The 27032-nt window shown below is 46.4% G+C and overlaps 1 protein-coding gene across 1 annotated transcript in view; it reads right to left on the minus strand.

Annotated features, from left to right (window-relative positions):
• The window catches only part of ext1b (exostosin glycosyltransferase 1b), a 116133-nt gene that overhangs the window by 30595 nt on the left and 58506 nt on the right, over window positions 1–27032 (minus strand). Inside the window, exons 2-6 of the mRNA XM_029658007.2 lie at window positions 13940–14033; window positions 11026–11133; window positions 9849–9968; window positions 5950–6082; window positions 4202–4320 (exon numbers count right to left, since the gene is read on the minus strand). Coding sequence (XP_029513867.1) covers window positions 4202–4320; window positions 5950–6082; window positions 9849–9968; window positions 11026–11133; window positions 13940–14033 — 574 coding nt within the window. The remainder of the gene's footprint in view (window positions 1–4201; window positions 4321–5949; window positions 6083–9848; window positions 9969–11025; window positions 11134–13939; window positions 14034–27032) is intronic.

A 27032-nucleotide genomic window follows, 5' to 3' on the forward strand; every position in this document is an offset into this window, starting at 1 on the left:
TTGGGGGCCAGAGCAGCGAACAGTTTTGACTGGGCTGCGCGGGAACTGTACTTCCTCAGTGGTAGGGAGGCGAGCAGGCCAGAGGTGGATGAACGCAGTGCCCTTGTTTGGGTGTAGGGCCTGATCAGAGCCTGGAGGTACTGAGGTGCCGTTCCCCTCACAGCTCCGTAGGCAAGCACCATGGTCTTGTAGCGGATGCGAGCTTCAACTGGAAGCCAGTGGAGAGAGCGGAGGAGCGGGGTGACGTGAGAGAACTTGGGAAGGTTGAACACCAGACGGGCTGCGGCGTTCTGGATGAGTTGTAGGGGTTTTATGGCACAGGCAGGGAGCCCAGCCAACAGCGAGTTGCAGTAATCCAGACGGGAGATGACAAGTGCCTGGATTAGGACCTGCGCTGCTTCCTGTGTGAGGCAGGGTCGTACTCTGCGGATGTTGTAGAGCATGAACCTACAAGAACGGGCCACCGCCTTGATGTTAGTTGAGAACGACAGGGTGTTGTCCAGGATCACGCCAAGGTTCTTAGCGCTCTGGGAGGAGGACACAATGGAGTTGTCAACCGTGATGGCGAGATCATGGAACGGGCAGTCCTTCCCCGGGAGGAAGAGCAGCTCCGTCTTGCCGAGGTTCAGCTTGAGGTGGTGATCCGTCATCCACACTGATATGTCTGCCAGACATGCAGAGATGCGATTCGCCACCTGGTCATCAGAAGGGGGAAAGGAGAAGATTAATTGTGTGTCGTCTGCATAGCAATGATAGGAGAGACCATGTGAGGTTATGACAGAGCCAAGTGACTTGGTGTATAGCGAGAATAGGAGAGGGCCTAGAACAGAGCCCTGGGGGACGCCAGTGGTGAGAGCGCGTGGTGAGGAGACAGATTCTCGCCACGCCACCTGGTAGGAGCGACCTGTCAGGTAGGACGCAATCAAGCGTGGGCCGCGCCGGAGATGCCCAACTCGGAGAGGGTGGAGAGGAGGATCTGATGGTTCACAGTATCGAAGGCAGCCGATAGGTCTAGAAGGATGAGAGCAGAGGAGAGAGAGTTAGCTTTAGCAGTGCGGAGGGCCTCCGTGATACAGAGAAGAGCAGTCTCAGTTGAATGACTAGTCTTGAAACCTGACTGATTTGGATCAAGAAGGTCATTCTGAGAGAGATAGCGGGAGAGCTGGCCAAGGACGGCACGTTCAAGAGTTTTGGAGAGAAAAGAAAGAAGGGATACTGGTCTGTAGTTGTTGACATCGGAGGGATCGAGTGTAGGTTTTTTCAGAAGAGGTGCAACTCTCGCTCTCTTGAAGACAGAAGGGACGTAGCCAGCGGTCAGGGATGAGTTGATGAGCGAGGTGAGGTAAGGGAGAAGGTCTCCGGAAATGGTCTGGAGAAGAGAGGAGGGAATAGGGTCAAGCGGGCAGGTTGTTGGGCGGCCGGCCGTCACAAGACGCGAGATTTCATCTGGAGAGAGAGGGGAGAAAGAGGTCAGAGCACAGGGTAGGGCAGTGTGAGCAGAACCAGCGGTGTCGTTTGACTTAGCAAACGAGGATCGGATGTCGTCGACCTTCTTTCCAAAATGGTTGACGAAGTCATCTGCAGAGAGGGAGGAGGGGGGGAGGGGAGGAGGATTCAGGAGGGAGGAGAAGGTGGCAAAGAGCTTCCTAGGGTTAGAGGCAGATGCTTGGAATTTAGAGTGGTAGAAAGTGGCTTTAGCAGCAGAGACAGAAGAGGAAAATGTAGAGAGGAGGGAGTGAAAGGATGCCAGGTCCGCAGGGAGGCGAGTTTTCCTCCATTTCCGCTCGGCTGCCCGGAGCCCTGTTCTGTGAGCTCGCAATGAGTCGTCGAGCCACGGAGCAGGAGGGGAGGACCGAGCCGGCCTGGAGGATAGGGGACATAGAGAATCAAGAGATGCAGAAAGGGAGGAGAGGAGGGTTGAGGAGGCAGAATCAGGAGATAGGTTGGAGAAGGTTTGAGCAGAGGGAAGAGATGATAGGATGGAAGAGGAGAGAGTAGCGGGGAGAGAGAGCGAAGATTGGGACGGCGCGATACCATCCGAGTAGGGGCAGTGTGGGAAGTGTTGGATGAGAGCAAGAGGGAAAAGGATACAAGGTAGTGGTCGGAGACTTGGAGGGGAGTTGCAGTGAGGTTAGTGGAAGAACAGCATCTAGTAAAGATGAGGTCGAGCGTATTGCCTGCCTTGTGAGTAGAGGGGAAGGTGAGAGGGTGAGGTCAAAAGAGGAGAGGAGTGGAAAGAAGGAGGCAGAGAGGAATGAGTCAAAGGTAGACGTGGGGAGGTTAAAGTCGCCCAGAACTGTGAGAGGTGAGCCATCCTCAGGAAAGGAGCTTATCAAGGCATCAAGCTCATTGATGAACTCTCGAGGAACCTGGAGGGCGATAAATGATAAGGATGTTAAGCTTGAAAGGGCTGGTAACTGTGACAGCATGGAATTCAAAGGAGGCGATAGACAGATGGGTAAGGGAGAAAGAGAGAATGACCACTTGGGAGAGATGAGGATCCCGGTGCCACCACCCCGCTGACCAGAAGCTCTCGGGGTGTGCGAGAACACGTGGGCGGACGAAGAGAGAGCAGTAGGAGTAGCAGTGTTATCTGTGGTGATCCATGTTTCCGTCAGTGCCAAGAAGTCGAGGGACTGGAGGGAGGCATAGGCTGAGATGAACTCTGCCTTGTTGGCCGCAGATCGGCAGTTCCAGAGGCTACCGGAGACCTGGAACTCCACGTGGGTCGTGCGCGCTGGGACCACCAGATTAGAGTGGCCGCGGCCACGCGGTGTGGAGCGTTTGTATGGTCTGTGCAGAGAGGAGAGAACAGGGATAGACAGACACATAGTTGACAGGCTACAGAAGAGGCTACGCTAATGCAAAGGAGATTGGAATGACAAATGGACTACACGTCTCGAATGTTCAGAAAGTTAAGCTTACGTAGCAGGAATCTTATTGACTAAAATAATTCAAATGATACAGTACTGCTGAAGTAGGCTAGCTGGCAGTGGCTGCGTTGTTGTTGTTCTATCTCTCTATAGTGCTGTTTCTTGTATTATGGTCTCTTGTTTCTTTAGAGGTTTCACTTTGTTGTCCTTTTTCTTTTCCTTTTTCTTCTGTCCTTATTTTGTCTTCCTTTCTTCTGTTAACTAGATATTTTTTGTTGTTATTCTTTGTAAGCTAGCTAGCTTCTTCCAGGAGAGTCCCTAGCAACTGCTTAGCAACAAGTAAACAATTCAGCTAGCAATTCAGCTAGCTAAGATAACTGTACAATTTTATGAAAAATAGTTACTTCTTCAAAAGCCTGTCTTTTTGGTTTGTTCCTTGTTTTGTCTTCTATTGAGTCTTGCAGTTTTCTCTTGATTTTTTCGATGTACTTCACTCTAAAAAACCATTTAAATCTCAATATATACAGGAGCTCATTTTTCAGCAGCTGCTCAATTTGGAACTCCGGAACACACAGTGTTGTGTTTACAGTTCCTCTGTAAAACTGTGGAAGACGCGCACTCACAGCAGGAAGTCCACAATCTCTGTATGCATGTCTCTGCCAGCGCCGTCTCAAAAGCTTTTTTGCTCCAAATTCTCTCCCCACCCTCTCTCTCTCTCTCTCTCCCCCTTTTCGCTCTTTCATTCTCTCCCTCCCATTCATTTATTTATATCCCTCTTCTCTACTTCCCGTCCCCCTCAACATGGAAGTCTTTGTGGGCTGAGAGTGAGATGATGTAAATGTTGATACTTTTCTTATGTACCTGGCTCTCCGCTTTGCATAGGGAGCCTGCAATCTAGAATACAAAGCATTTCTATATAGAAAGGAGGGTTGCACACCTCCCTACACAATTAAGATGCATTAGGGGGTGTGTAACACACTATAGTAGACACAGCTATCGGAATTTGGTTTAATTCCCCCAGCCCTGGTTAAAACCAATACCTCTTGTATCCAGCTGGCCCACGGCGCTTTCAGATACGCACACAGACAGAGAGAGAGAGAGATGACCAATCGGTACAGATTGTAATTCAATCCACGTGAGTTAACTCTGAGGTGGTAGAGAGAGTGGTTGGTTATCCACTGGTGCTTGAGAAGATGTCCCTTTGTCTCGGCAATGATGCTACGAAATCCCTCACAGTTGGGAGTAATATTGGGTTTCGGGAGAGTTCCGACAATTGGAGGACATGAGCAGGAATGTGCACACACACAAACACGTTTGTGGCTTCTTACCTGTGCACAATACGGTGATTTGGCAACAGCCACCAACAGCTTGAGGATGGGCTGGGATTGGGAGACCAGGGGGGTGACTGCATGGATGACAGCCGTGAACTTGGGGTACGGTTTTATACCTGGAACATAAAACAGGTCAAAACGTACAGTTTTACTGGTAAGGTTTGATACCTACAATACAGACAAACATGATATTTGTTAAAGTCGGATGGCTGGAACACAGACAAACATAAAGTAGGATATTGACATCACTCGGTCTATAGCTGAACAAAGGGACAAAACTATTGGTGATTCTCAGAAGTTTCGCCTCTAGGTACATTTCTTTTGGCATCGCCAAATCATCAGTTTGTTCAAAGTCATTATCCTCAATTACAGCAGGCATAAAATAAAATACACATTTCTATGAGAAATCATTCGAAACTAGACCTAAAAATGGTTCATTCTCTGTATGTTTTCACATTGTAGTTATTGGAAAGGCTTTAGTATTTACTTGTAGGCCATGCTTACACAAACAGCTGATTTATGACGTTATTATTTACGAGATGAAAGGGGACTCCTTATTAAATGATTGATTTCACTAGGTGTCCAATTCATATCCAGAACACAAAATCATTTTTAAGGGGTAGAGGCATTGGCTCCTCATAATAACAGATTGGATTCGGAGTGTCATTACGAGATCGATTCTCCTGTTTTATCGGTCTCATTTAGTCCTCCAACACTCCACTTTGTCTCTTTAAAACCTCCACATGCTTAATTGGTTGACTCCGTGAAAAACAAATAAAACTCACCGCAGGGTAATCAATGCTCGTCACCCCGCGATAATTGTAATATTTGCGCCTCGCACCGAGGTGCTCGATCAAAAGGGTTGTGTATTGAGGGAGCTGACTACCTGACTTCATCGACGAGATGACAATAGAGTTACAGAGGAGAAGAATCCCAAATAGCACCCTATCCCATTTATAGTGCACTAGTTTTGAGCTGGGCCTATAGTGCTCTGGGTCAGAAGTAGTGCACTACATAGGGAATAGGCAGCCATTTGGGACGCACAAAAAAGGCCTTTGATGTCACAGATTGTTACAGAGGCGCAGTTTGTGTTGGTGAACCGGCGCAGCGGTATATGCCGTGCTCACTGAGTGAAACGAACGACTGACCATTAGGCGTGTCAGCGGGCCTAATGCGAGCATCAATCAAGGGTCAACCGAGTAACACGTTGTTATAGCCACTGTAACAAGTCAATTGATCTAGTGGGACAGCGGCTCGGCTACGTAGTCATTTAAGACTCAGTCACAGCTGGAATCCAAGGTTCTAGAAACAGACGCTTCTCATTTAAAAAACAACAACATTTGGACGGGGGTTAGCAGTATATCATAGGCTAAGGGAAATGTTTAAGAAGACACAAGGACTCTACCCATAACATAGATAGCATGTACCTACTACTTGACCAAACACACAACAAAATTAGATATTCTGGTGTGGCAAGGTGACTTCCCTTGTGTAGCCCTAGTATATCTATAGCTCAAGACAATCGGTAAAGGACTGCTGTTACACAGATAGGGAACGACTGGTGCTACCATGCAGTAAATGCCATGGAGTGGAGTTTTTCCCGAGCCAAATGTGTTCCCGCTTGGGCTTGCTCTATGGGATCTAGAACGGGTAACTGTAAAATGCACTTTGTGACAACAGCTGGCGTGACAAGGCCATACGAATACATTTGATTGAGTGGTCGATTGAGATGGGGGGGGGCTCACCTAGGGTGGCGTAGTAGAAGGGGAAGTCTCCCAGGTGGGCAGAGTACTGTGGCAGGGCGAAGAGCCCCCCGGGGTGGCTGTTCCACATCAAGGTGCTCCTGGACTCCTGCTGCAGCACCCGGTCCTGGATGATCTGGAGGGCAAGAGGAGATGGGCAAGAGGTTAAACCAGTCCCTCCAACAGAACATTCATAGACCCTAAAAACACCAGTCACTCAAAAACAGATACACTGAGGTTCTGTTATTCACTCATATACCACTATATTATTAGCATTAGGTGTGTGTCCAGTAGAGAGAAACAGTCTGAATGTCGCAGACAGCTGTATAATGTGATAAACCAGAGCTCCCCAGCCCTCTTCCCGGAGAGCTCACCGTCCTGTAGGTGTTGGCGCCGACGCTAATCTAGCGCACCTCATTCTAATAATTGGCTGGTTGAGAAGCTGAATCAGGTTCGTTTACAACTGGGGTTGGAGTGAAAACCTACAGGAGGGCAGCTCTCCAGGAACAGGGATGGAGAACCCTATAGTAGACTGACCCTGTTTAGTACTCTTTACATTAGGGTTTCCCAAACGTGGATTTATATGCTTTATTTCTTGACATTATTTCTTGCCTTCATTTATATCCGCAACGCTCAAACGTTTCAGCCACTCGACGAAGCCCCACTAATACAGTGAGACCTCTATCAGGAGCCGCTTACATTGTTTTTTTTACCTTTATTTAACTAGGCAAGTCAGTTAAGAACAAATTCTTATTTTCAATGATGGCCTGTTCAGGGGCAGAACGACAGATTTGTACCTTGTCAGCTCGGGGGTTTGAACTTGCAACCTTCCGGTTACTAGTCCAACGCTCTAACCACTAGGGCTACCCTGCCGCCCCATACATACGAGACATCCAGATAAACCTGTAACTCAGCAGTCAGTCATACAAATAGAAGCTTGGCTTGACTTGGCCGTTGGCTTGGCCGTTGGCTTGGTAACAGCGCGTAACATCTCGGGTGGTTGTGGATGGAAAGCGACGGTGGGTGGCTGGAGAAGGGAGCTAATAACACCGCTGGATGGGGTCTGGCTTTGTTTGTTTAGCTCCCCGTTGGCTTTTGCAGAAGCAACTCGTCCCGGGGGATCCACAAAAAACCTAAACATGACAAGTAACAACACACTTACCCACCGACAGACGAGGACAGTCACAAGTTTGAAATAAAACTACATGCAAACAATACCAAAAAAATGATACAAACAATAAAACAAAAAGGTGTGTTAAGAGTGTGTGTGTGTGTGTGTGTGTGTGTGTGTGTCCCCTCACAGTCCCCACTGTTCCACGAGATGTTGCTTAATCTGTTTTTCAAAGGTATTTTGCTGTTTGCTTGAGTAATAGGAGATGGAAGGGAGTTCCATGTGATCATGGCACTGTAGAATACTTTAATAATATTGACAAAGCAATATAAAAATTAATCTGCAGAGGTGGGGATAAGAAACGAGAGGCAGTTTTCCACTGCTACGGCCCCTCAGGCCAGTCAATAACCATTTGCCTCAGCCCAACAGATTAACTTGGAATCCTTTAGCCTCTCAATAAAAAAGCACTCACCACCTTCAAAACGAGGGTCTTAAGCCCTTATGAAGGGCTATTTCTCTTGCATGGCTGAACTCCTTCCCCTTGAGCGTCCTAGCTGAGCATGATGGACGACTCAATCTAGCCTCCCAACAGCTCAAATCAGACAATTAGGAGAATAATAGATAAATCCGCTCGGTTTTGGAAACACACTGTAATTCCGTTTCATAGGTGTGCCCAGGAATCGACAGGAAGAGAGAAGAGGCTCCATTGGCTTTCCATTGGCTCGTGACAGGAAACGCAACGTGATTGGTTGGCTTGTTCTCTTGCTTGTTTACTCGCTCGCCAACTCAGCCGCAACGGCATGAACATACACCACACGAAGAAAAGTCGGAACATCTCATTCCAAAATCATGGGCAATGATATGGAGTTGGTCTCCCATTTGCTGCTATAACAGCTTCCCATCTTCTGGGAAGGCTTTCTACTGGATGTTGGAACATTGCTGCGGGGACTTGCTTCCATTCAGCCACAAGAGCATTAGTGAGGTCAGGCACTGATGTTGGGCAATTAGACCTGGCTCGCAGTCTGTGTTCCAATTCATCCCAAAGGTGTTCGATGGGGTTGAGGTCAGGGCTCTGTGCTGGAGCATTAAGATTTCCCTTTACTGGAACTAAGGGGCCTAGCCCGAACTATGAAAAAAACAGTTCCAGACCATTTTCCCCTCCTCCACCAAACCTTATAGTTGGCACTATGCATTAGGGCAGGTAGTGTTCTCTTGGCATCCGACCAAACCCAGACTTGTCCATGGTGAAGTGTGATTCATCACTCCAGAGAACATGTTTCCACTGCTCCATTCCAATGGTGTCGAGCTTTACACCACTCCGGCCAACGCTTGGCATTGCGCATGGTGATCTTGGGCTTTGGTGCGCGTGCTCGGCCATGGAAACCCATTTTATGAAGATCCTGACGAACAGTTCTTGTGCTGACATTGCTTCCAGAGGCAGTTTGGAACTCGGTAGTGAGTGTTGCAACCGAGGACAGACGATTCTTATGCGCTATGCGCTTCAACACTCGGCGGTCCCATTCTGTGAGTTTGTGCGGCTTACCACTTCGTGGCTGAACCGTTGTTGCTCCTAGACGTTTCCACTTCACAGTAACAGCGCTAACAGTTGACCGGGGCAGCTCTAGTAGGACAGAAATTTGACAAACTGACTTGTTGGAAAGGTGGCATCCTATGACGGTGCCACGCTGAAAGTCACTGAGCTCTTCAGTAAGGCCATTCTAATGTCAATGTTTGTCTATGGAGATTGCATGGCTGTGTGCTCGATTTTATACACCTCTCGGCAACAGGTGTGGCTGAAATAGCCGAAGCGACTAATTTGAAGGTGTGTTCACATACTTTTGTATATATAGTGTGTGTCGTCCCAGGTTGAGGCTAGTAGAGATAAAGGTGATTGGCACGACAGACTAAAGATGTCCATCAGGTTGGTGCGGCTAGCATAAATACTCAGATTGACGATATGGATGAGATTGTGGGGCATGAGGCTAGTTTTGCTCCAAGGCTGTGTAGGAAATAGAGATACATTTGAGATCGGTGCCAAGCTATGTCGTAGACCAAGGGGTAGGCAATTAGATTCAGCTGCGGGCTGAATTTGCCCGAGCGGATTGTCGGGGGGGAACGGAGGATAATTATAATCATTTGTACACTGCAAATTGACACCAACTAACCCCAAAAAGAGACTGTAATAACTACCATTTCATACCTTGATTACATTGAGACAGAATGACACTTTTTTAAATTCATGGGAATACTTTCATTTTTTTAGCTGAATTCCTGGTGATTCTAGTCTTTTTTTACCCCCTAAAAAAAATCACTTGCCGGATGGTTTTGGCATGCAAGCCGCCTGTTGCCGACCCCTGGTGTAGACTGTGCCCTATGAGCGCAAGACGTTGAAAAGATGTTGAAGACGTAAATTAGGTTGAAAAGACATTAAAAAAAAGAAGTATTTTCAACGTCTTGTGCTCATAGGATGATGCATTTGCAATCGTAGTGTGAGGTGTGCGGATGGCTGGTGGTGTGAGGATGGCTGGTAGTGTGTGGATGGCTGGTAGTGTGTGGATGGCTGGTGGTGTAAGGTCAGTCTAGCATGAAATAGACACTTGGGAATAAACAGAGAGATTGCGGTGAGGCTAGCGTGACATTGGAACTCTGGAAGACAGAGGGAGATTGATAGCCAAGGAGACGGAGAGAGAAAATGAGAAAGAAAGTGTGTGTGTGTTGTGTGAGTTTTCTGTGTATCTGTGTGTGTGTGTGTGCGTGTGTGTGTGTGTGTGTCTGTGTGCGTGTGTCTCACCTCCAGAGTAGTCAGCACAATCTTCTCCATGGAGGAGAAGTAGGCCTCCCACAGGAACTGGGTCTGCTGCCTCAGAGCTAGGATCTTATCCTGATGGATGGAGCGCACCGTGGACGGGATCTGGAGGAGGACAGTAGGGGGACATTGTTAGATAGAGGGGCTGGAGAGAGGAGTGGGGGGGGGACAAAGCACCATGGTGGGGTCAGAGAGAGGGGGATGGAGGAGGACAGCAGGTTCAGTCAGAGAGAGGGGAGGGATAGAGGGAGGGAGGAGGACAGCAGGGTCAGTCAGAGAGAGGGGAGGGATAGAGGAGGAGAGCAGGGTCAGTCAAGGAGAGGGGAGGGATAGAGGGAGGGAGGAGGACAGCAGGTTCAGTCAGAGAGAGGGGAGGGATAGAGGGAGGGAGGAGGACAGCAGGTTCAGTTGGAGAGAGGGGAGGGATAGAGGGAGGGAGGAGGACAGCAGGGTCAGTCAGAGAGAGGGGAGGGATAGAGGAGGAGAGCAGGGTCAGTCAGAGAGAGGGGAGGGATAGAGGGAGGGAGGAGGAGAGCAGGGTCAGTCAGAGAGAGGGGAGGGATATAGGGAGGGAGGAGGACAGCAGGGTCAGTCAGAGAGAGGGGAGGGATAGAGGGAGGGAGGAGGACAGCAGGGTCAGTCAGAGAGGGGGGGATAGAGGAGGAGAGCAGGGTCAGTCAGAGAGAGGGAGGGATAGAGGGAGGGAGGAGGACAGCAGGGTCAGTCAGAGAGAGGGGAGGGATATAGGGAGGGAGGAGGACAGCAGGGTCAGTCAGAGAGAGGGGAGGGATAGAGGGAGGGAGGAGGACAGCAGGGTCAGTCAGAGAGAGGGGAGGGATAGAGGAGGGAAACGGAGCGAGAAACGACTGTTTGAATTTTCTGTTGCAAAATGTTTTGCTAAGGTGTGTCTAGCCTCTAATGAATACGATCCCGGGCTGAGACACAGTCAGTGAGTGGACTCTCCGATTCATTGCGTTAACGCTAGTTATCATTGGCTTGCGAAACTAACTCCAAACTTCCTTCAAACTGCACGCAGAGACATATAAATGCTCTCCACGAGTTCATCTGACTCTTGGTAAGTAGAATCTTTCAGTGTCCCTTTTAGGGACGGTTAAGGGACGGAGGTGGTGGTTGCGGGGATGGTGAGGGGTGTGCATCGTACCTGCAGCAGGAGCCTCTCGTCCCCGATGACGGCCGCCGTGTTCCAGTTGATGATCTCAGAGAAGGGCAGCTCCCAACCGTTACTCAGCATCACAGGCACACAGGCTGCCTAAAGACAGAGATACACAACCCAGGGAGAGAAGAATAGATTAGGGACACAGAGAGAAGCATGGAACAGAGATATAATTTTTGTTTTAAACAGACTTGGAAATCGATACAATAAAACAGCACAGAGACAGAGACAGAGAGAGAGACAGAGAGAGAGACAGAGAGAGAGAACGAGAGAGAACGAGAGAGAACGAGAGAGAGCGAGAACGAGAGAGAGCGAGAACGAGAGAGAACGAGAGAGAGAGAGAACGAGAGAGAGAGAGAACGAGAGAGAGAACGAGACAGCAAAAAGCGGGAGAGAGAAAAAAAAAGAGCAAGAGAGGGAGAGGTAACCAAGCGGAGGCTGGCCTTCGGCAGTGGCGAAGTAGAGGAGACTTAATGGCGAGGTAGAGGAATGGCGAGAAGAGGAGAACAGCTGGTGCAGTGTGATGAGAGGTTGACGTAATGACAGCCCTGTCAATCAGGGGTCATAAAGGTGTCAGCTAAAACAGCGTTGGCCCCCGGGCCCTGCTTTCGCTCTCACACTGACTCTCTCCTACAAACACACACACTAATACAAGTGGAGGCTCTTGCATTCACACTCACCAAGGTAGTCAGACTCTCTCTCTCTCTCTCTCTCTTGAGTGGTGTGAGTCAGAGTGAAAGCGTAGGAGAGAGATACAAGTGTATACTTTCTGTGGAGAAGTGTGCACTAACATTAGAGGCGATGAGTGTGGCAGTAGACAGAGTGGGAGGTGCACAGGTGTGCGACAGGTGTGAGAGGTATAGGTTATGAAGTGTGCTCCGGTTGGCTCGACTCTGACAAGTGGATACGCTGTAGGTTGGGATTGAAGGGCACGGGTATGCAGCTGTTGAGTGGTCCCTGGAAAGTGCATACGGAGTGGTGCTTCAAAGGTGTGTGGTAGAGGAGAGGTTATGAGCGTTCTGTGGTTGGGCAATACATTGAGGAGACGTATGGCGTGGGAGTACGCAACGAAGTATATATATATATATATATATATATATATATATAAATAAGAGAGTGTAAGGGTTCTGTGATACTTGGAGGAGATTAAATGGAGTGGGTAGGACAGAGGGAGTAGAAATGCATTTGCTGTGTAAAGAGTGAAGTTGCAGTGTATGGGGTGTCACTGTGTGAGAAAGACGGCGTGGGAACAAAACTCATGCACAGCACAGGGACGGGTGACGGCGTGGGAACAAAACTCATGCACAGCACAGGGACGGGTGACGGCGTGGGAACAAAATTCATGCACAGCACAGTGACGGGTGACGGCGTGGGAACAAAACTCATGCACAGCACAGTGGCGGGTGACGGCGTGGGAACAAAACTCATGCACAGCACAGGAACGGGTGACGCGTGGGAACAAAACTCATGCACAGCACAGGGACGGGTGACGGCGTGGGAACAAAACTCATGCACAGCACAGGGACGGGTGAAGGAAAACAATGTGATAGTTACATACCACAATATCATATATATATATATATCGATACTTTGACTCCACCTATCGATTTGTAAGGTGGCATTAGCTTGAGCTAGTCTGCTGTACACGCCTCACAAATTCCAGTATTTTTCATCATATAGCTCGTTCTCCATCTTCTTTTTAAATAGCGAGCCAACATGTTGTCAGCACTTTCATTTCCATGACTGATCACAACAAAAACATTCTTTTAACTTCAATATCGTATTCAGACGCTTTGCTCGGTACTTTGTTGAAGCACCTTTTGGCAGCGATTACAGCCTAGAGTCTTCTTTGGTATGACGCTACAAGCTTGGCACACCTGTATTATGGGGAATTTCTCTCATTCTTCTCTGCAGATCATCTCAAGCTCTGTCAGGTTGGATGGGGAGTCCGGACTCTGGTCGGGCCACTCAAGGACAGTAAGAGACTTATCTCGAAGCCACTCCTGTGTTGTCTTGGCTGTGTGCTTAGGGTTGTTGTCCTGTTGGAAGGTGAACTTTTACCCCCAGTCTGAGGTCTTGAGTGCACTGGAGCAGGTTTTCATCAAGGAGCTCTACTTTTGCTCTGTTCATCTTTGCCTCGATCCTGACTAGTCTCCCAGTCCCTGCCACTGAAAAACATCCCCACAGCATGATTCTGCCACCACCATGCTTCACCGTAGGGATAGTTCCAGGTTTCTCCAATTGGGACGTTTGGCATTCAGGTCAAAGAGTTCAATTTTGGTTTCATCAGACCAGAGAATCTTGTTTCTCATGGTCTGAGAGTCTTTAGGTGCCTTTTGGCAAACTCAAAGCGGGCTGTCATGTACCTTTCACAGAGAAAAGGCCCTCTACCATAAAGGCCTAATTGACGGAGTGCTCAGGGCTTGGTTTTTGCTCTGACATGCACTGTCAACTGTGGGACCTTATATGGACAGCTGCCTTTCCAAATCATGTCCAATCAATTGAATTTACCACCAGTGGCCTCCAATCAAGTTATAGAAACATCTCAAGGATGAATAATGGAAACAGGATGCACCTAAACTACATTTTTATTCTCATAGCAAAGGGTCTGAACACTTATTTAAATATGATATGTTTTTAGTTTTTAATACATTTGCAAACATAAAAAAAAAAAAAATCTGTTTTCGCTTCGTCATTATGGGGTATTGCGTGTAGATTCATGAGGAGATTGTTTAATTTAACCCATTTTTGAATGTAACAAAATGTGGAAAAAGTCAAGGGGTCTGAATACTTTCCGACGGCACTGTCGGCGTGTGTCGAAGCCCACTCAACTGCAGTGCCTCCGGGAATCTTAAGGAGTCAATCTCTGTGCCTGTGTGCCTGTGTGTATGGGCCCACTCACTTGCAGTGCCTCCAGGAAGCGAAAGGATCCCAGGCGTCTGCCCCGAGGCACCAGGCAGAAAGTGGAGTTGTGCAGCATCTCTCTGTAGTCATATCTGTGGAGAAACACACATCAGTGCATGTCACACACACACACAGTAGAGGCTGTCAGGTTTCTCTCCTATAATCATACACCCTCAGGACCACATGTATACACAGTGCTAGCTATGCTCACCTTCCGGAACACACTCACATAACAGATCGCAGCCCAGTATACAGTAAGTCCCTCAGCTGCATCATGTAACATCATTCATAGACAGGTACGGACAGAAGACAAATCTATTTCTCCATCACAAGCACACAATTTTCTAGGGTTTCTCACTGCAGTGCAATTCCTCATCTCCCTCTCCCGCTTGCTTGCTCCCTCCCTCCCTCCCTCCCTCCATGCCACTCCATCCCCCTCCCAGTGAGGTGTGCCTTATTGCTATCCAAACGGAATGATCAACCCTGCCAGGGGTAACGAGCTGTGAGTGACACCTGCTACCAAGAGGCAAGCTCCTGCTGTGGTGGGTGTGTGTGGTTAAATCAGCCACAGAAGGGGGGGTTGTGTACACACTACAGGACTGTCTGTGTCTGTCCGCACGCTCTTAATCATGCCCAGACAGAGGGAGTAGTGTACACACTACAGGTGAAGTCACACAGGGCAGCAGAGAGTAGGTACACAGATGGGATGAGAATATGAAGATGTTTTCCCATTTCACACAGACAGCCGTTTACTGGGGGCTTTAACCTCTACTAGGCCCAGGAGAAAGACTTTCTGCCCATCTTTCTCTCTCTCCTCTCCTGTCATTGGGAGAATCTCAATTGCATTTCCTTGACTCCACTTCTCTCCACTCTGACATTCTCATCCAATTGGTTTTGAGGAGGCGGGAGAGAGCTCGCGAGGGATCAAGGAAATGCAATAGAGTTTCTTCCATTGCCTTTCAGTCCAATTCGCTCTTAATCACATTCATAAAGCCCTTTTTACGTCTTCAGTTGTCACAGAGTGCTTTTCAACTCTCCCCTCTATTCACTTTCTCTTTCTCCCCCTTCTCTCCCACTGACCCCCCTAACTCACTCCGCCCTCCCCTCTCCCTTCCATTCTAGCCACTACTGCAGAACTTGCAAGGGAGAGTCAGCTAAAGACAGGTCCTTTAGGTTAGGAGGTTAAAAGAGTGGAGGCGGTACATCATCTCATTTAGGTCTATATGGGGTGAAGGTGAAAGAGCAGTCATTCTCTATCCCGGTCTCTCTCTCTCTCTCCATGGTCTATGCAGAGGGCTGCTGCTGTTTACCGGACACTAACGGAAGGGTGTGTGTGTGTTTTTGCGTACTCAATCCGCACAGAGGCTCACGTAACATTGGAGAGCAATAGCCGGGACACGTCTACCACTAGGATTCAAAGCACAAAACGGGTACACACACACACACACACACACACACACACACACACACACACACACACACACACACACACACACACACACACTAGTCGGTGCTGAAAGTCACATATGTAATATATAGTTAGAACACAACATGCATCACACACACACACACAAACACACACACACACACACCTCGGTGGCCACGTTTGCAGGGGACATTCATATTTCTGCACCAGCTGCCTCCCTGTGCAGCGCCGGCCACCCTCGTGTCCCTCCTTGCCTTAATGCCACAGAATATCAAAAGAGACAGACTGCCCTAAGTAGCTGTAGCATCTCCCTCCCGAGCACATCTGGTGTTTGGGTTAATGCTCAAGACAAGATGTGCCCTTGGCATCAGGGCGTGCTCAGAGAAAGCGATGCCTCAGTAGAGCAAGGACGTGCTGCTCCACATGACAGACAGGCCTGGTCAGTTTCCCGATGTTAGTCAGCAGAGCAACGTTTTATTGAAGTGTATGAAAGTGTATTCTTATTTTGTGCGTGACGGGCGGGTGCTGCTGGGAGTGAGTGGGGCGCGGGGAACGGAAATGCAAAACAAGTTCATGAGAACCGGAGGAAACTCCGTAGAGGGGACTTGATTCATTTTATGGATACGTCCAAAATCCATGCACACTATAGCTTAGCTAACCCTTTACGGGCGGTAGACTGCAAACTGTTGCAATATACTCCATTTAACCCATTAACAAGGCTTAGTTCATTTGTTTAGCTCATTTCTGTGCACTATACAGAGCGAAGGACGTAAGTGAAGCTCGTCCGATGGATCTCTAAAAAGTCCACATGACAACTGTGGTTGGCGCCTTAGCGTTCAGCAACATCTATGAATAACATTGTTAGGAATAGTATTGACGTCAAACAGGAGAACCAAGGACACAGGCGGTTCCTAATGTTGTGGGATTCTCGCTAGTGTTTACAGAACACGATTAGGATAAGGACCTGCGATTGTAACAGCAAGCAAATAACAAAAATAGATGACCGCAGTGTAGCCGTAATAATGAGTACATGTTGATGGATGAATAAGGCATAAGAGTATAAAAACCTGTGTTTGTTCTTAGAAATGTATGTAGATCTGTACCTGTCTATTCATGCTATGCATTGTCTTTTCTTTATGTTTATTTAGTAAATGTAGTTCTGTTCCTGTCCATTAAATGTTATGCATGCCGTTTTACATGATTATGTCCTTCAGCTGTAATTGTCTATGAGTGGCTACGGATACAGAGTTTGTATCCCAATTAGCCCAGGTTAAAAATACGGATATCCCCCCCCATCCTCATTGCAAACGTTGGCTAAACTGCGCAGGAGGCAGACAGGCAGTCAAATAATTATATTTTTCCCCCCAGGAACTATGATATGGCAGCAACTATAAAGATTAGCCTCCACCATCAGACAAAATGTGTCCAAAGTGTAGGGACAGCGTCCTGCTTGTGCAACATCCCGTTAAAACAGACAGAAGATTGTGGCCTTCATAATGTGTGTTCTGGGAATGTTCTCTCAAATCGCCACAGGCTTTTCGTTTCAGCTGTTCGGAAATATGAGGCAGCTATACAGCATCATGGTTCAGAAGAGGGTCAGTAAAGCGCGAAACGTGAAGGGAGTGGGAGTTTGAGCAGCGGCTTCGTTAGAAAAACAAATGTGTGCGAAAAAAATAAACACGTGCAGTACGTGATCCGGATCCTTCGCTTGAAGAAAGAGGTTACCGGAGGGTCGGGCAAGGTGTGGGCGGAAAAACGCTGTATCCGTAACCACGGCCTTAATGTTATGTATTATGTCATGTTTTAGGGTTTGTGTGGACGCCAGGATGAGTAGCTGCAGCTCTGACAGTAGCTAAATGGGGATCCTAATAAAATACTAATTCTAGACACAGCTAGATAGACATACCTACAGCAGACAGCCGATTAGTGAAAAATCTCGCGATGTTCCCTAGAGCAAGGCACTTAACCATAATTGCTCCTGTAAATCGCTCTGGATAAGAGCGTCTCCTAAATGACTCAAATGTAAAACGTTTCAATTTTAAAAAGTCATGACAGCTAGTGTCAGCTTATGACAACTGATTTATGGATCTATGTATGGTGATAATGGTGTAGATTACACAACATGATTACAGGCCTGTGCAAACAGTAGGTGCATGTCTAATTCCATCTAAATCAATACATTACCACCCTTGTACCATCTTGATATACGGTACCAGTCAAGTTTGGACACACCGACTCATTCAAGAGTTTTCCTTTATTTTGACTATTTTCTACATTGTATATTAATAGTGAAGACATCAATACTATGAAACAACACATATAATCATGTAGTAACCAATAAAGTGTTAAATAAAAACATTTTATATTTGAGATTCTTCAAAGTAGCCACCCTTTGCCTTGATGACAGCTTTGCACACTCTTGGCATTCTCTCAACCAGCTTCATGAGGTAGTTACCTGGAATGCCTTTCAATTAACAGATGTGCCGTGTTAAAAGTCCATGAGTACTTTAAGAAGCGAAGGTCAGTCGATATGGACCATTTCAAGAACTTTGAAAGTTTCTTCAAATGCAGTCGCAAAACGATCAAGCGCTATGATGAAACTGGCTCTCACGAGGACCGCCACAGGAAAGGAAGACCCAGAGTTACCTCTGCTGCAGAGGATAAGTTCATTAGAGTTACCAGCCTCAGATTGCAGCCCAAATAAATTCACAGAGTTCAAGTCACAGACACATCTCAACATCAACTGTTCAGAGGACACCGTGTGAATCAGGCCTTCATGGTCGAATTGCTGCGAAGAAACCACTACTAAAGGACACCAATAAGAAGAAGAGACTTGCTTGGGCAAAGAAACACAAGCAATGGACATTAGACCGGTGGAAATCTGTCCTTTGGTCTGATGAGTCCAAATTTGATTTATTTATTTTTTGCCAAGTGTGCAAAGCTGTCATCAAGGCAAAGGGTGGCTACTTTGAAGAATCTCAAATAGTTTGATTTGTTTAACCCTTTTTTGGTTACTACATGATTCCATGTGTTATTTAATGGTTTTGATGTATTCACTATATTGTTCTACAATGTAGAAAATCGTAAAAAATAAAGAAAACCCCTGAATGAGTAGGTGTCCAAACTTTTGACTGGTACTGTACGTGTCATCTGTATGCATGGACGCCCTCTGACTTTAATACAAGAACAGGGTCAAATACTACGTTCTAGGATATAAAGGGTTCTACCCTCCGTCTCTTCTACTGTCTCATTGAGAGCCAGAGAGGATGGGTCCCTGACCCCTGACTTGTCCACTGCTTGCCCCTTCAGTCGGCTAGCTGGGGCACTTCGAAGGGTCACTGGTCCCCGGCTGAGGGATAGGGTAGAGATCACTCTCCTTTCCTCCATCCCTCATTTTTTCCCTCTCCCCTCCTCCTCTCCATTTTCATTTCTCTCAAACAGCAGAGCTCTGTCTTCCTGCTGACCTTGAGCTGCCGAGGAGGAAACCAACTGCTGAGCGAACAGAGGAGCCCACAGGCGGTGTGTGAGTGTGTGTTGTTTTGGTGTGTGTGTGTGAAAGTGTTTATGTGTGAGGGGTAGATAAATAAAGAGAAAGACCGTGAGAGGGAGAAAAAGAGAAAGGGGCAGCATATGAGTAGGCTATTGCCAAAGAATGTTGTGCTTTGAGTGAAAACATTGGAAAATGAAGTCAACATAGCATAATGCTGAGGAAATATAATTCAGATGAGATGGACTGAGAATTAGCCCTAATGAAACAAATTGTGTCTTTTACAGGTCTGATGCAATTAGGTGACCCTCTCAACCAGACCCACCGGCAACAACTTTCAGTTGCCATTGCAACACCCGTTTAGTGCCTCCGCTAAGAAGAGCGACTTAATTACATCGATGGATAAAAAAAAAATGTGTATCTACTTTCTTTTAATCTTTCTTTTTATTTTTAAGAAACTCTTTCAGAATCAAAGCTCTTTCCTTAGTCCCCCTTTAGCCAGGTTTCTCAGAGGGAGGAGGTGGGGCTTTCCTGGGCAAGGCGCCAGCAGTGCACTGCCGTCAGGCTTGATGCAGTATGGGTATCTGACAGACGCTAGCTAGAGCAAACCCTCCCTCCGGGCCCGCTCGTTCTAAAGTGATGAAAACACAAAACCGCAAACAGCCTCGATGTTCTCCAAAAACACAGAACGTGATCAAAGTTAGGACTTTGATGAGGTTGTCACATTAGCCCAAGAGATCTCTTGTCTCTCTCCCCAGTGTGTGTGTGTGTTATTACCGTGTATGTATTGCCTGAAGAGGGCCAAGATGTGCTTTCGTCTGTCTGAAGACGGCGAGGACCGGAGCTGTGTGGATTACCCGTAACAAATGAGACGGGATGGAAGGAACACCGTACCACGGAGGATTAGGGCCACTGTGATACTGTCATGCCTGGGAGCTAGCCGTATGCTACGGTCAAGACTGCATGACTCAAGGCCATGGGAGGTGTGTGCGCGCCTGCATGCATGCGAGAAAGAGAGCGCGCGCACGAGAGAGTGTGATAGTGAATTAATAAAGAGCGATTAAGACTGAGCATATGGTGAGAGTAGGGCTGTTGCGGTGACCGTATTACCGCCACACCTGCAGTCAAGACGACAGTAAAATGCCATGTGACCCTTGAGTCATGGTAATCTCATTTTATGCACTCGATCCCTCCGATGTCAACAACTACAGACCAGTATCCCTTCTTTCTTTTCTCTCCAAAACTCTTGAACGTGCCATCTTTGGCCAGCTCTCCCGCTATCTCTCTCAGAATGACCTTCTTGATCCAAATCAGTCAGGTTTCAAGACTAGTCATTCAACTGAGACTGCTCTTCTCTGTATCACGGAGGCGCTCCGCACTGCTAAAGCTAACTCTCTCTCCTCTGCTCTCATCCTTCTAGACCTATCGGCTGCCTTCGATACTGTGAACCATCAGATCCTCCTCTCCACCCTCTCCGAGTTGGGCATCTCCGGCGCGGCCCACGCTTGGATTGCGTCCTACCTGACAGGTCGCTCCTACCAGGTGGCGTGGCGAGAATCTGTCTCCTCACCACGCGCTCTCACCACTGGCGTCCCCCAGGGCTCTGTTCTAGGCCCTCTCCTATTCTCGCTATACACCAAGTCACTTGGCTCTGTCATAACCTCACATGGTCTCTCCTATCATTGCTATGCAGACGACACACAATTAATCTTCTCCTTTCCCCCTTCTGATGACCAGGTGGCGAATCGCATCTCTGCATGTCTGGCAGACATATCAGTGTGGATGACGGATCACCACCTCAAGCTGAACCTCGGCAAGACGGAGCTGCTCTTCCTCCCGGGGAAGGACTGCCCGTTCCATGATCTCGCCATCACGGTTGACAACTCCATTGTGTCCTCCTCCCAGAGCGCTAAGAACCTTGGCGTGATCCTGGACAACACCCTGTCGTTCTCAACTAACATCAAGGCGGTGGCCCGTTCCTGTAGGTTCATGCTCTACAACATCCGCAGAGTACGACCCTGCCTCACACAGGAAGCAGCGCAGGTCCTAATCCAGGCACTTGTCATCTCCCGTCTGGATTACTGCAACTCGCTGTTGGCTGGGCTCCCTGCCTGTGCCATTAAACCCCTACAACTCATCCAGAACGCCGCAGCCCGTCTGGTGTTCAACCTTCCCAAGTTCTCTCACGTCACCCCGCTCCTCCGCTCTCTCCACTGGCTTCCAGTTGAAGCTCGCATCCGCTACAAGACCATGGTGCTTGCCTACGGAGCTGTGAGGGGAACGGCACCTCAGTACCTCCAGGCTCTGATCAGGCCCTACACCCAAACAAGGGCACTGCGTTCATCCACCTCTGGCCTGCTCGCCTCCCTACCACTGAGGAAGTACAGTTCCCGCGCAGCCCAGTCAAAACTGTTCGCTGCTCTGGCCCCCCAATGGTGGAACAAACTCCCTCACGACGCCAGGACAGCGGAGTCAATCACCACCTTCCGGAGACACCTGAAACCCCACCTCTTTCAGGAATACCTAGGATAGGATAAAGTAATCCTTCTCACCCCCCCTTAAAAGATTTAGATGCACTATTGTAAAGTGGCTGTTCCACTGGATGTCTTAAGGTGAACGCACCAATTTGTAAGTCGCTCTGGATAAGAGCGTCTGCTAAATGACTTCAATGTAAATGTAAATGTAATGCACTCTGGACGTGTGTTGTTGGTAGTACGCAATGGCCTGGTACTCGGGGCTCTATTGTCCCTCTAACCACTCTGACATCAATGCAAATGCTATCGAAAATCACATCAAAACATATCAAAACTGTAGTGTGCTTTTAAAAGAAAGAAGTTCAACAACAGGTTGAAACTGAGTGGAAAATCTGGTTGTTGTGCATGTTGTTTCAAAGCCTAACACAACGACTGGTTACCTCATGCTACGCTCCAAATGTTCTACCCATGAGTCTGGGAGAGAACATATAGGCCTAGGTGATGCTGTTGATTCAGTGCAGGGCGGCTTACAGAGTTAGCTTACAATTATTGTAAATCTTTGTATTTGATTTTGAATAGCCTAGTAATAGGACATTTTTTATATTTTCATACGTAAATTAGGCTGACATTCCTTTCAGCTACATCTCTCCACCATGTCCTCCTCTTTCTCCCTTATTACTTTCTCGAGCGCACAGAGAGAGAGGCTGTCAACAGTTTAATGAAATAGGTTTTTGTTGTGAAAACATGTTACTATCGATGTTCCTGCACAGATTTCACTTGGTTTCCCCAAATTAAGCTCTGGGTAGCTGCAGGAACAGGGTTGGAGAGCCCATGTCATTTGGGCGGAATAGGACCTGTTGCGCAGCGAGGCTGCATTCTCCTCAAACAGTGGATGGCGCCTGGAGTGAAATAACCGGAGTAGCCTACCCAGGGATATAACGGAAAAATAATAGGCAGCCTACACTATTCCAGTGCATACTGATGAAATGTATTAGTCTGATGGGTGTGCAAGCAAGCAACAGAGCGCAAGCTTTCTTTAGTGACTTTCTCAAATCAAATAGCCTGTAGTCACAGACATTCTAAGGTTTGTGTCGCTCACAACTAAAGTTGAAAAATATCGTTAAAATCTAACGTATCCCTTTTACGCTAAACAGAACCATTAAAAATCAACATTCACCTCTTCGGGGCCACTGTGCTGTGATGTCTCACAAAAGTTCTGAACCTTTCTATTCTCATTGTTCCTACAGATTGTAAATTTAAAATCCACATTTTTTCTAAAAGTATTATTATATTATTGATCGGTTGACTATGACTTATCAGATCGCCCAGTAGTGCTGTCTGCAGGGTTAGCTCCAGGTAAATGTTGGAATTCTTCAGCCATTCCTGAACCTGTGACCAAAAACAAGCTACATATGGACAGTACCAAAGCAAATGATCTAATGATTCTGCCTCTTCACAGTAAAATGCAGAGCTGGGATGGTTGTACCCCATTTAAATAACATTCTGTTGGTTGTAAGAATTCTGTATAATAATTTAAATGGAAAAATTAAAAGTTTTGAATCCGGCGTCATTTTGCGTGTCAATTCATAAACCATGTGACATCGAATCGGTACGTCAAAAATCTCTTTCTTTATCCAATTATGGTCTTTAATGGAGGGCCGACAGACAAGTTCCTTACTTTAACCCCCTTCCACTTCTTCCAGTTTTGTGGTAATGCTGCAATTCGTTGGTTGTAATTTGGGGTAGAGCAGACATTTCCATATGTTTTTGTTAGCTGCATGTGTGACATAACTCCACCAGTCCTATATATGATATTTACGAAGCTTATACTTTTTATTTTTTTAATTTTTTTTTTATCAATTAGTACATTTGAATTAAACCACAATATTTGTTGTATGAGTTCTGTATTTTCTGGTGGATTCAATTGAAATCGCAACCAACTTTCTATGGATTGTTATAAAAATAGCGATATTTGGGAGAGGATTTCCTTTTTGAATAACTGAAAGTGAGAGGTTGTAATCTGAATAAAGGGAAAAGGGCCCTTCGTGAACATGTTAGAGAACCAGTTCGGATTTAAGTAGAACTTTTGTATGACTGACACCTTTAGTGAGAGGTCTAATGCTATAATATTTAGTCATTTCTGCCCTCCGAATTAATATTCATTATATAAATAGGCCCATTTAATTTTGTCTGGCTTGCCATTCCAAATAAAAGAAAATACATTTCTCATATAATAACAAAAAAAAACTGTTCACTGGGTGAGGCAAGACTATAAGCAAATAGGTAAACTGGGATATGACTAGAGTTAATCAGGGTGATTTTTCCACAAATAGACAGGTATTGTCCTTTCCATGGTAGCAAGATCTTATCTATTTTTGTTAACTTTCTATAAAAATTTATTGGAGAGATAATTTATTATTTCGGGATATGTATACAGAGTATGTCCACATCACCGCCAGACCATGTTATTGGTAAACTACACGGTAATGTAAAAGTTGTATTTTTTTATGATCCAATACGCAATACTTATAGTACACTCATAATTTAGTTGTATGCCAGAGAGGTTAGAAAAATGATCTAGATCCTCTATGAGGCTGTGGAGGTATACAAGTTGTGGATTTAAAAGAAAACATGAATCAGTGTACAATGACACCTTTGTTTTTTAGACTAGTATTTCTAATCCCTTGATATTATTGTTGGATCTGATTTGAATAACTAACATTTTGATAGCCATAATCAATAGATATGCGGATAGTGGACAACCTTGTTTTACTCCTCTTGACAGTTTAAAACCTTGAGAAGTAGCCATTATTTACTATTTTACACCTAGGGTTACTATACATTATTTTAACCAATTTTATAAGAGATTCTCCAAAATTGAAATGTTCCAGGCATTTATATATAAACTCCAGTCGTACTTTATCAAAAGCCTTTTCAAAGTCCGCTATGAATAGCAGGCCTGGTTTCCCAGATATTTCATGGTGTTCTATTGTTTCCAGTACTTGTCTGATATTATCTACAATGTATCGTCTATGTTAAAAAAAATCTGTCTGATTAGAATGAATGTCTGACAATATTTTTACAATGATGTTTTCCCAGACTTAAAGGCTTTAACTGCATCAAGAAGTTCCTCCTCTAATTTCACCTTCACATGAGTCTCTGTATGGCTGTTCATTTGACACTATTATTATTTTAAAAATCCATACAATTAGCTTCGGTGAGAGGAGACAAATGAAAACAAACGTTTAAAGTACTTTGCTTCCTTTTTCAAAATACCATTTGGTGAATCATAGATGACTCTGAGCCACTTCTTATGTGCATCCGCTTCGGAATGGGAAAAATATCCTTTCTATTTTATTATATTCTCCTTACTATAAAATCATATAATAAAAATAACGACACAGCTACTTAAGCATACCTTGTCTGCTAAGTGAACAAGCCTACAGCCTATGGCATAGCGCATAGTAAGACAACACAGTAAAGAAAACTCATTCTGGTCTGAAATACATTTGATTCATATCATGTTTCTTTAGACCTGGCAAAAATAAATCATTGATTTATGGTTCATATTAAATTGATTTATTAAGAAAAAAGGACGATGTTCCAAAAGGCGAGCATCAGTGGCTTGTATGTGGCTTGTTTGCATGGAGGCCTGGAGATTCTAAACGTGTTTATGTTCATTAACGGTCATTTACCGTGAGACCGGCAGTCTTTTGCACGACGATAACCGGCTGACAAAATGTCATGACCGCCACAGCCCTAGTGTGTGAGTGAATGCCTGTGAGTGAGTCAGACGTGCTGCATGGTACAGTTTGACTGATTAACACAGGCAGTGTACTGTAAATCAGGAACATATGTTATTGTGTATTTGCATGGGAACCATTATCTGTGCGCACATGCGTGTGGCTGTAAATATGAGGGACTGACAGGCAGTGAGGTGTGACTGACTAGTGTGTGTGTGGGTGTGTGTGTGTGTGTGTGTGTGTGTGTGTGCACGTGCATGCGTGGCCCCGTAACCATCACCCCTCGTACTCCCCACCCATCATCCCTGCGGCTGGATGCCCTGCCCCTGTGGTGTGTGTCCGGTCTTCTCGAACTCCTCGCTCACCGAGCATGCACGCTCTCCTCCACAACTAATTAATTACCCTAATAAGGGCCTCATTAGCTAGCTTATGCTAGTTCCAATTAGCATCCTAGCATAACGTAACCCTTAGGTCCGCTTCCCCAAACAAACACACAGGCTGTGTGCAGGATCCCATGACGGCCATGAGGAACGGCTACACATGCAGGAATCCGATTACGGTCACTTGCTGTCCAGAATCCAGTATTAGACCAACACTCCACTTACAAACCAACTGGCTTTCAGAGAGGTGTCCCTTCCTAAATAGGCTAAAACGTATTTAACTGAGACAAGACAGTTCGCTCTTGTTATCATACGGCACCTAGATCTTAACAAAAAAGGTGTGGTATACGTTCTGAGTTATTCTGATTCCATCAAGAGATACTGGGTTGCTATTAGGAAAAGGTAATAAAGGTCTGGTTATTCTTAGTATTCAAGGGTCAAAGTGGAGCAAAAGGTGATAGTATAGCATTAGCTTGTTTGACTGGATAGGCTGAGTAACTCCAAACAAGGACTCAAAACCACAACAGGTACCTCAGGACAGTCTTGTCAAGGTGCTAGCTAGATTAGCATAACTTTATAAACCTCTACTACCATAAAGAAAGCTTGAGTGTCTAAGAGCAGTGAAGCGAGCGACACAGCCGTATGGCATGCTAACTTCTAGACAGCCAAATGAATCAGCTTCCCAGTCATACCTCATAGCCCCCCCCAGCACTTTCTCCTAGCCTACCATCCCCCTGTCACGTCTAAGCCCGAATATTTTAGAAATACCCAGATAACAAGGGTCCCTTCTGCCGAGATACTAATTCGCTGTGAAGGCCTTATCTAATGCAAATCTTTTCAATTTGTCCTCTACGATTTCGTTCTCGCTGTTTTCCACAGCAAGGTAGATTGAGTCCATTGTTTCTGTTACATTTAGGGTTCTGCACAGAAGCACAGAACTCGGATTCCCCGATGCCTACTGTAACTCTCCCTCCAGAGGACAAGGGTAGACTTTTAGAGGGACTCTCAACTCCCCCAGACGTACTTGTGTACACAGTCACGCACAATATAGTCGCACAGCACCAAGGCAGTTCACATGTACAGTCTTACACACACTTCAGAGTCCGTGTGATTGGCTCCCTGTTCCATGCCTCGAGTCAGGTCAGAGGTCCAGAACGTACACACACACACTGGAGACCAGCTGTGTCTCATACTGCAGTGCACTTCATTTCCAGATGGCCCTCACGATGATGCAGTGTGTATGTGTGTTGTGGTGCATGTGTGCCATCCGTGTGTGAGTATACGTGTGTGTGATAGTGAGTGTCTCGGAGTTTGACATGTCAGAACGTGCTTTGCTGCTGCCTCCTTTAAAACTCATACATTTGTCATCAGAGCTGCTGGAATAGATGGCACAGAGCAGACCATATGTATCCATTGAGCCATGGCCATTTATCTGCAGCACACAACAACCATACCAATATGGAAAAGCTTGGGCCGCCGAGAAATTAACTAACTGAGCGTTTGCAATGCGCATGCACATAACTAATGTGCAGAACATGGGTAGCTAGTAAAATCCCAATGCATATGGCCCTGGTCCCATCT

Source organism: Oncorhynchus nerka, linkage group LG4 (genome assembly GCF_034236695.1).
Source record: "Oncorhynchus nerka isolate Pitt River linkage group LG4, Oner_Uvic_2.0, whole genome shotgun sequence".
Lineage (NCBI taxonomy): Eukaryota > Metazoa > Chordata > Actinopteri > Salmoniformes > Salmonidae > Oncorhynchus > Oncorhynchus nerka.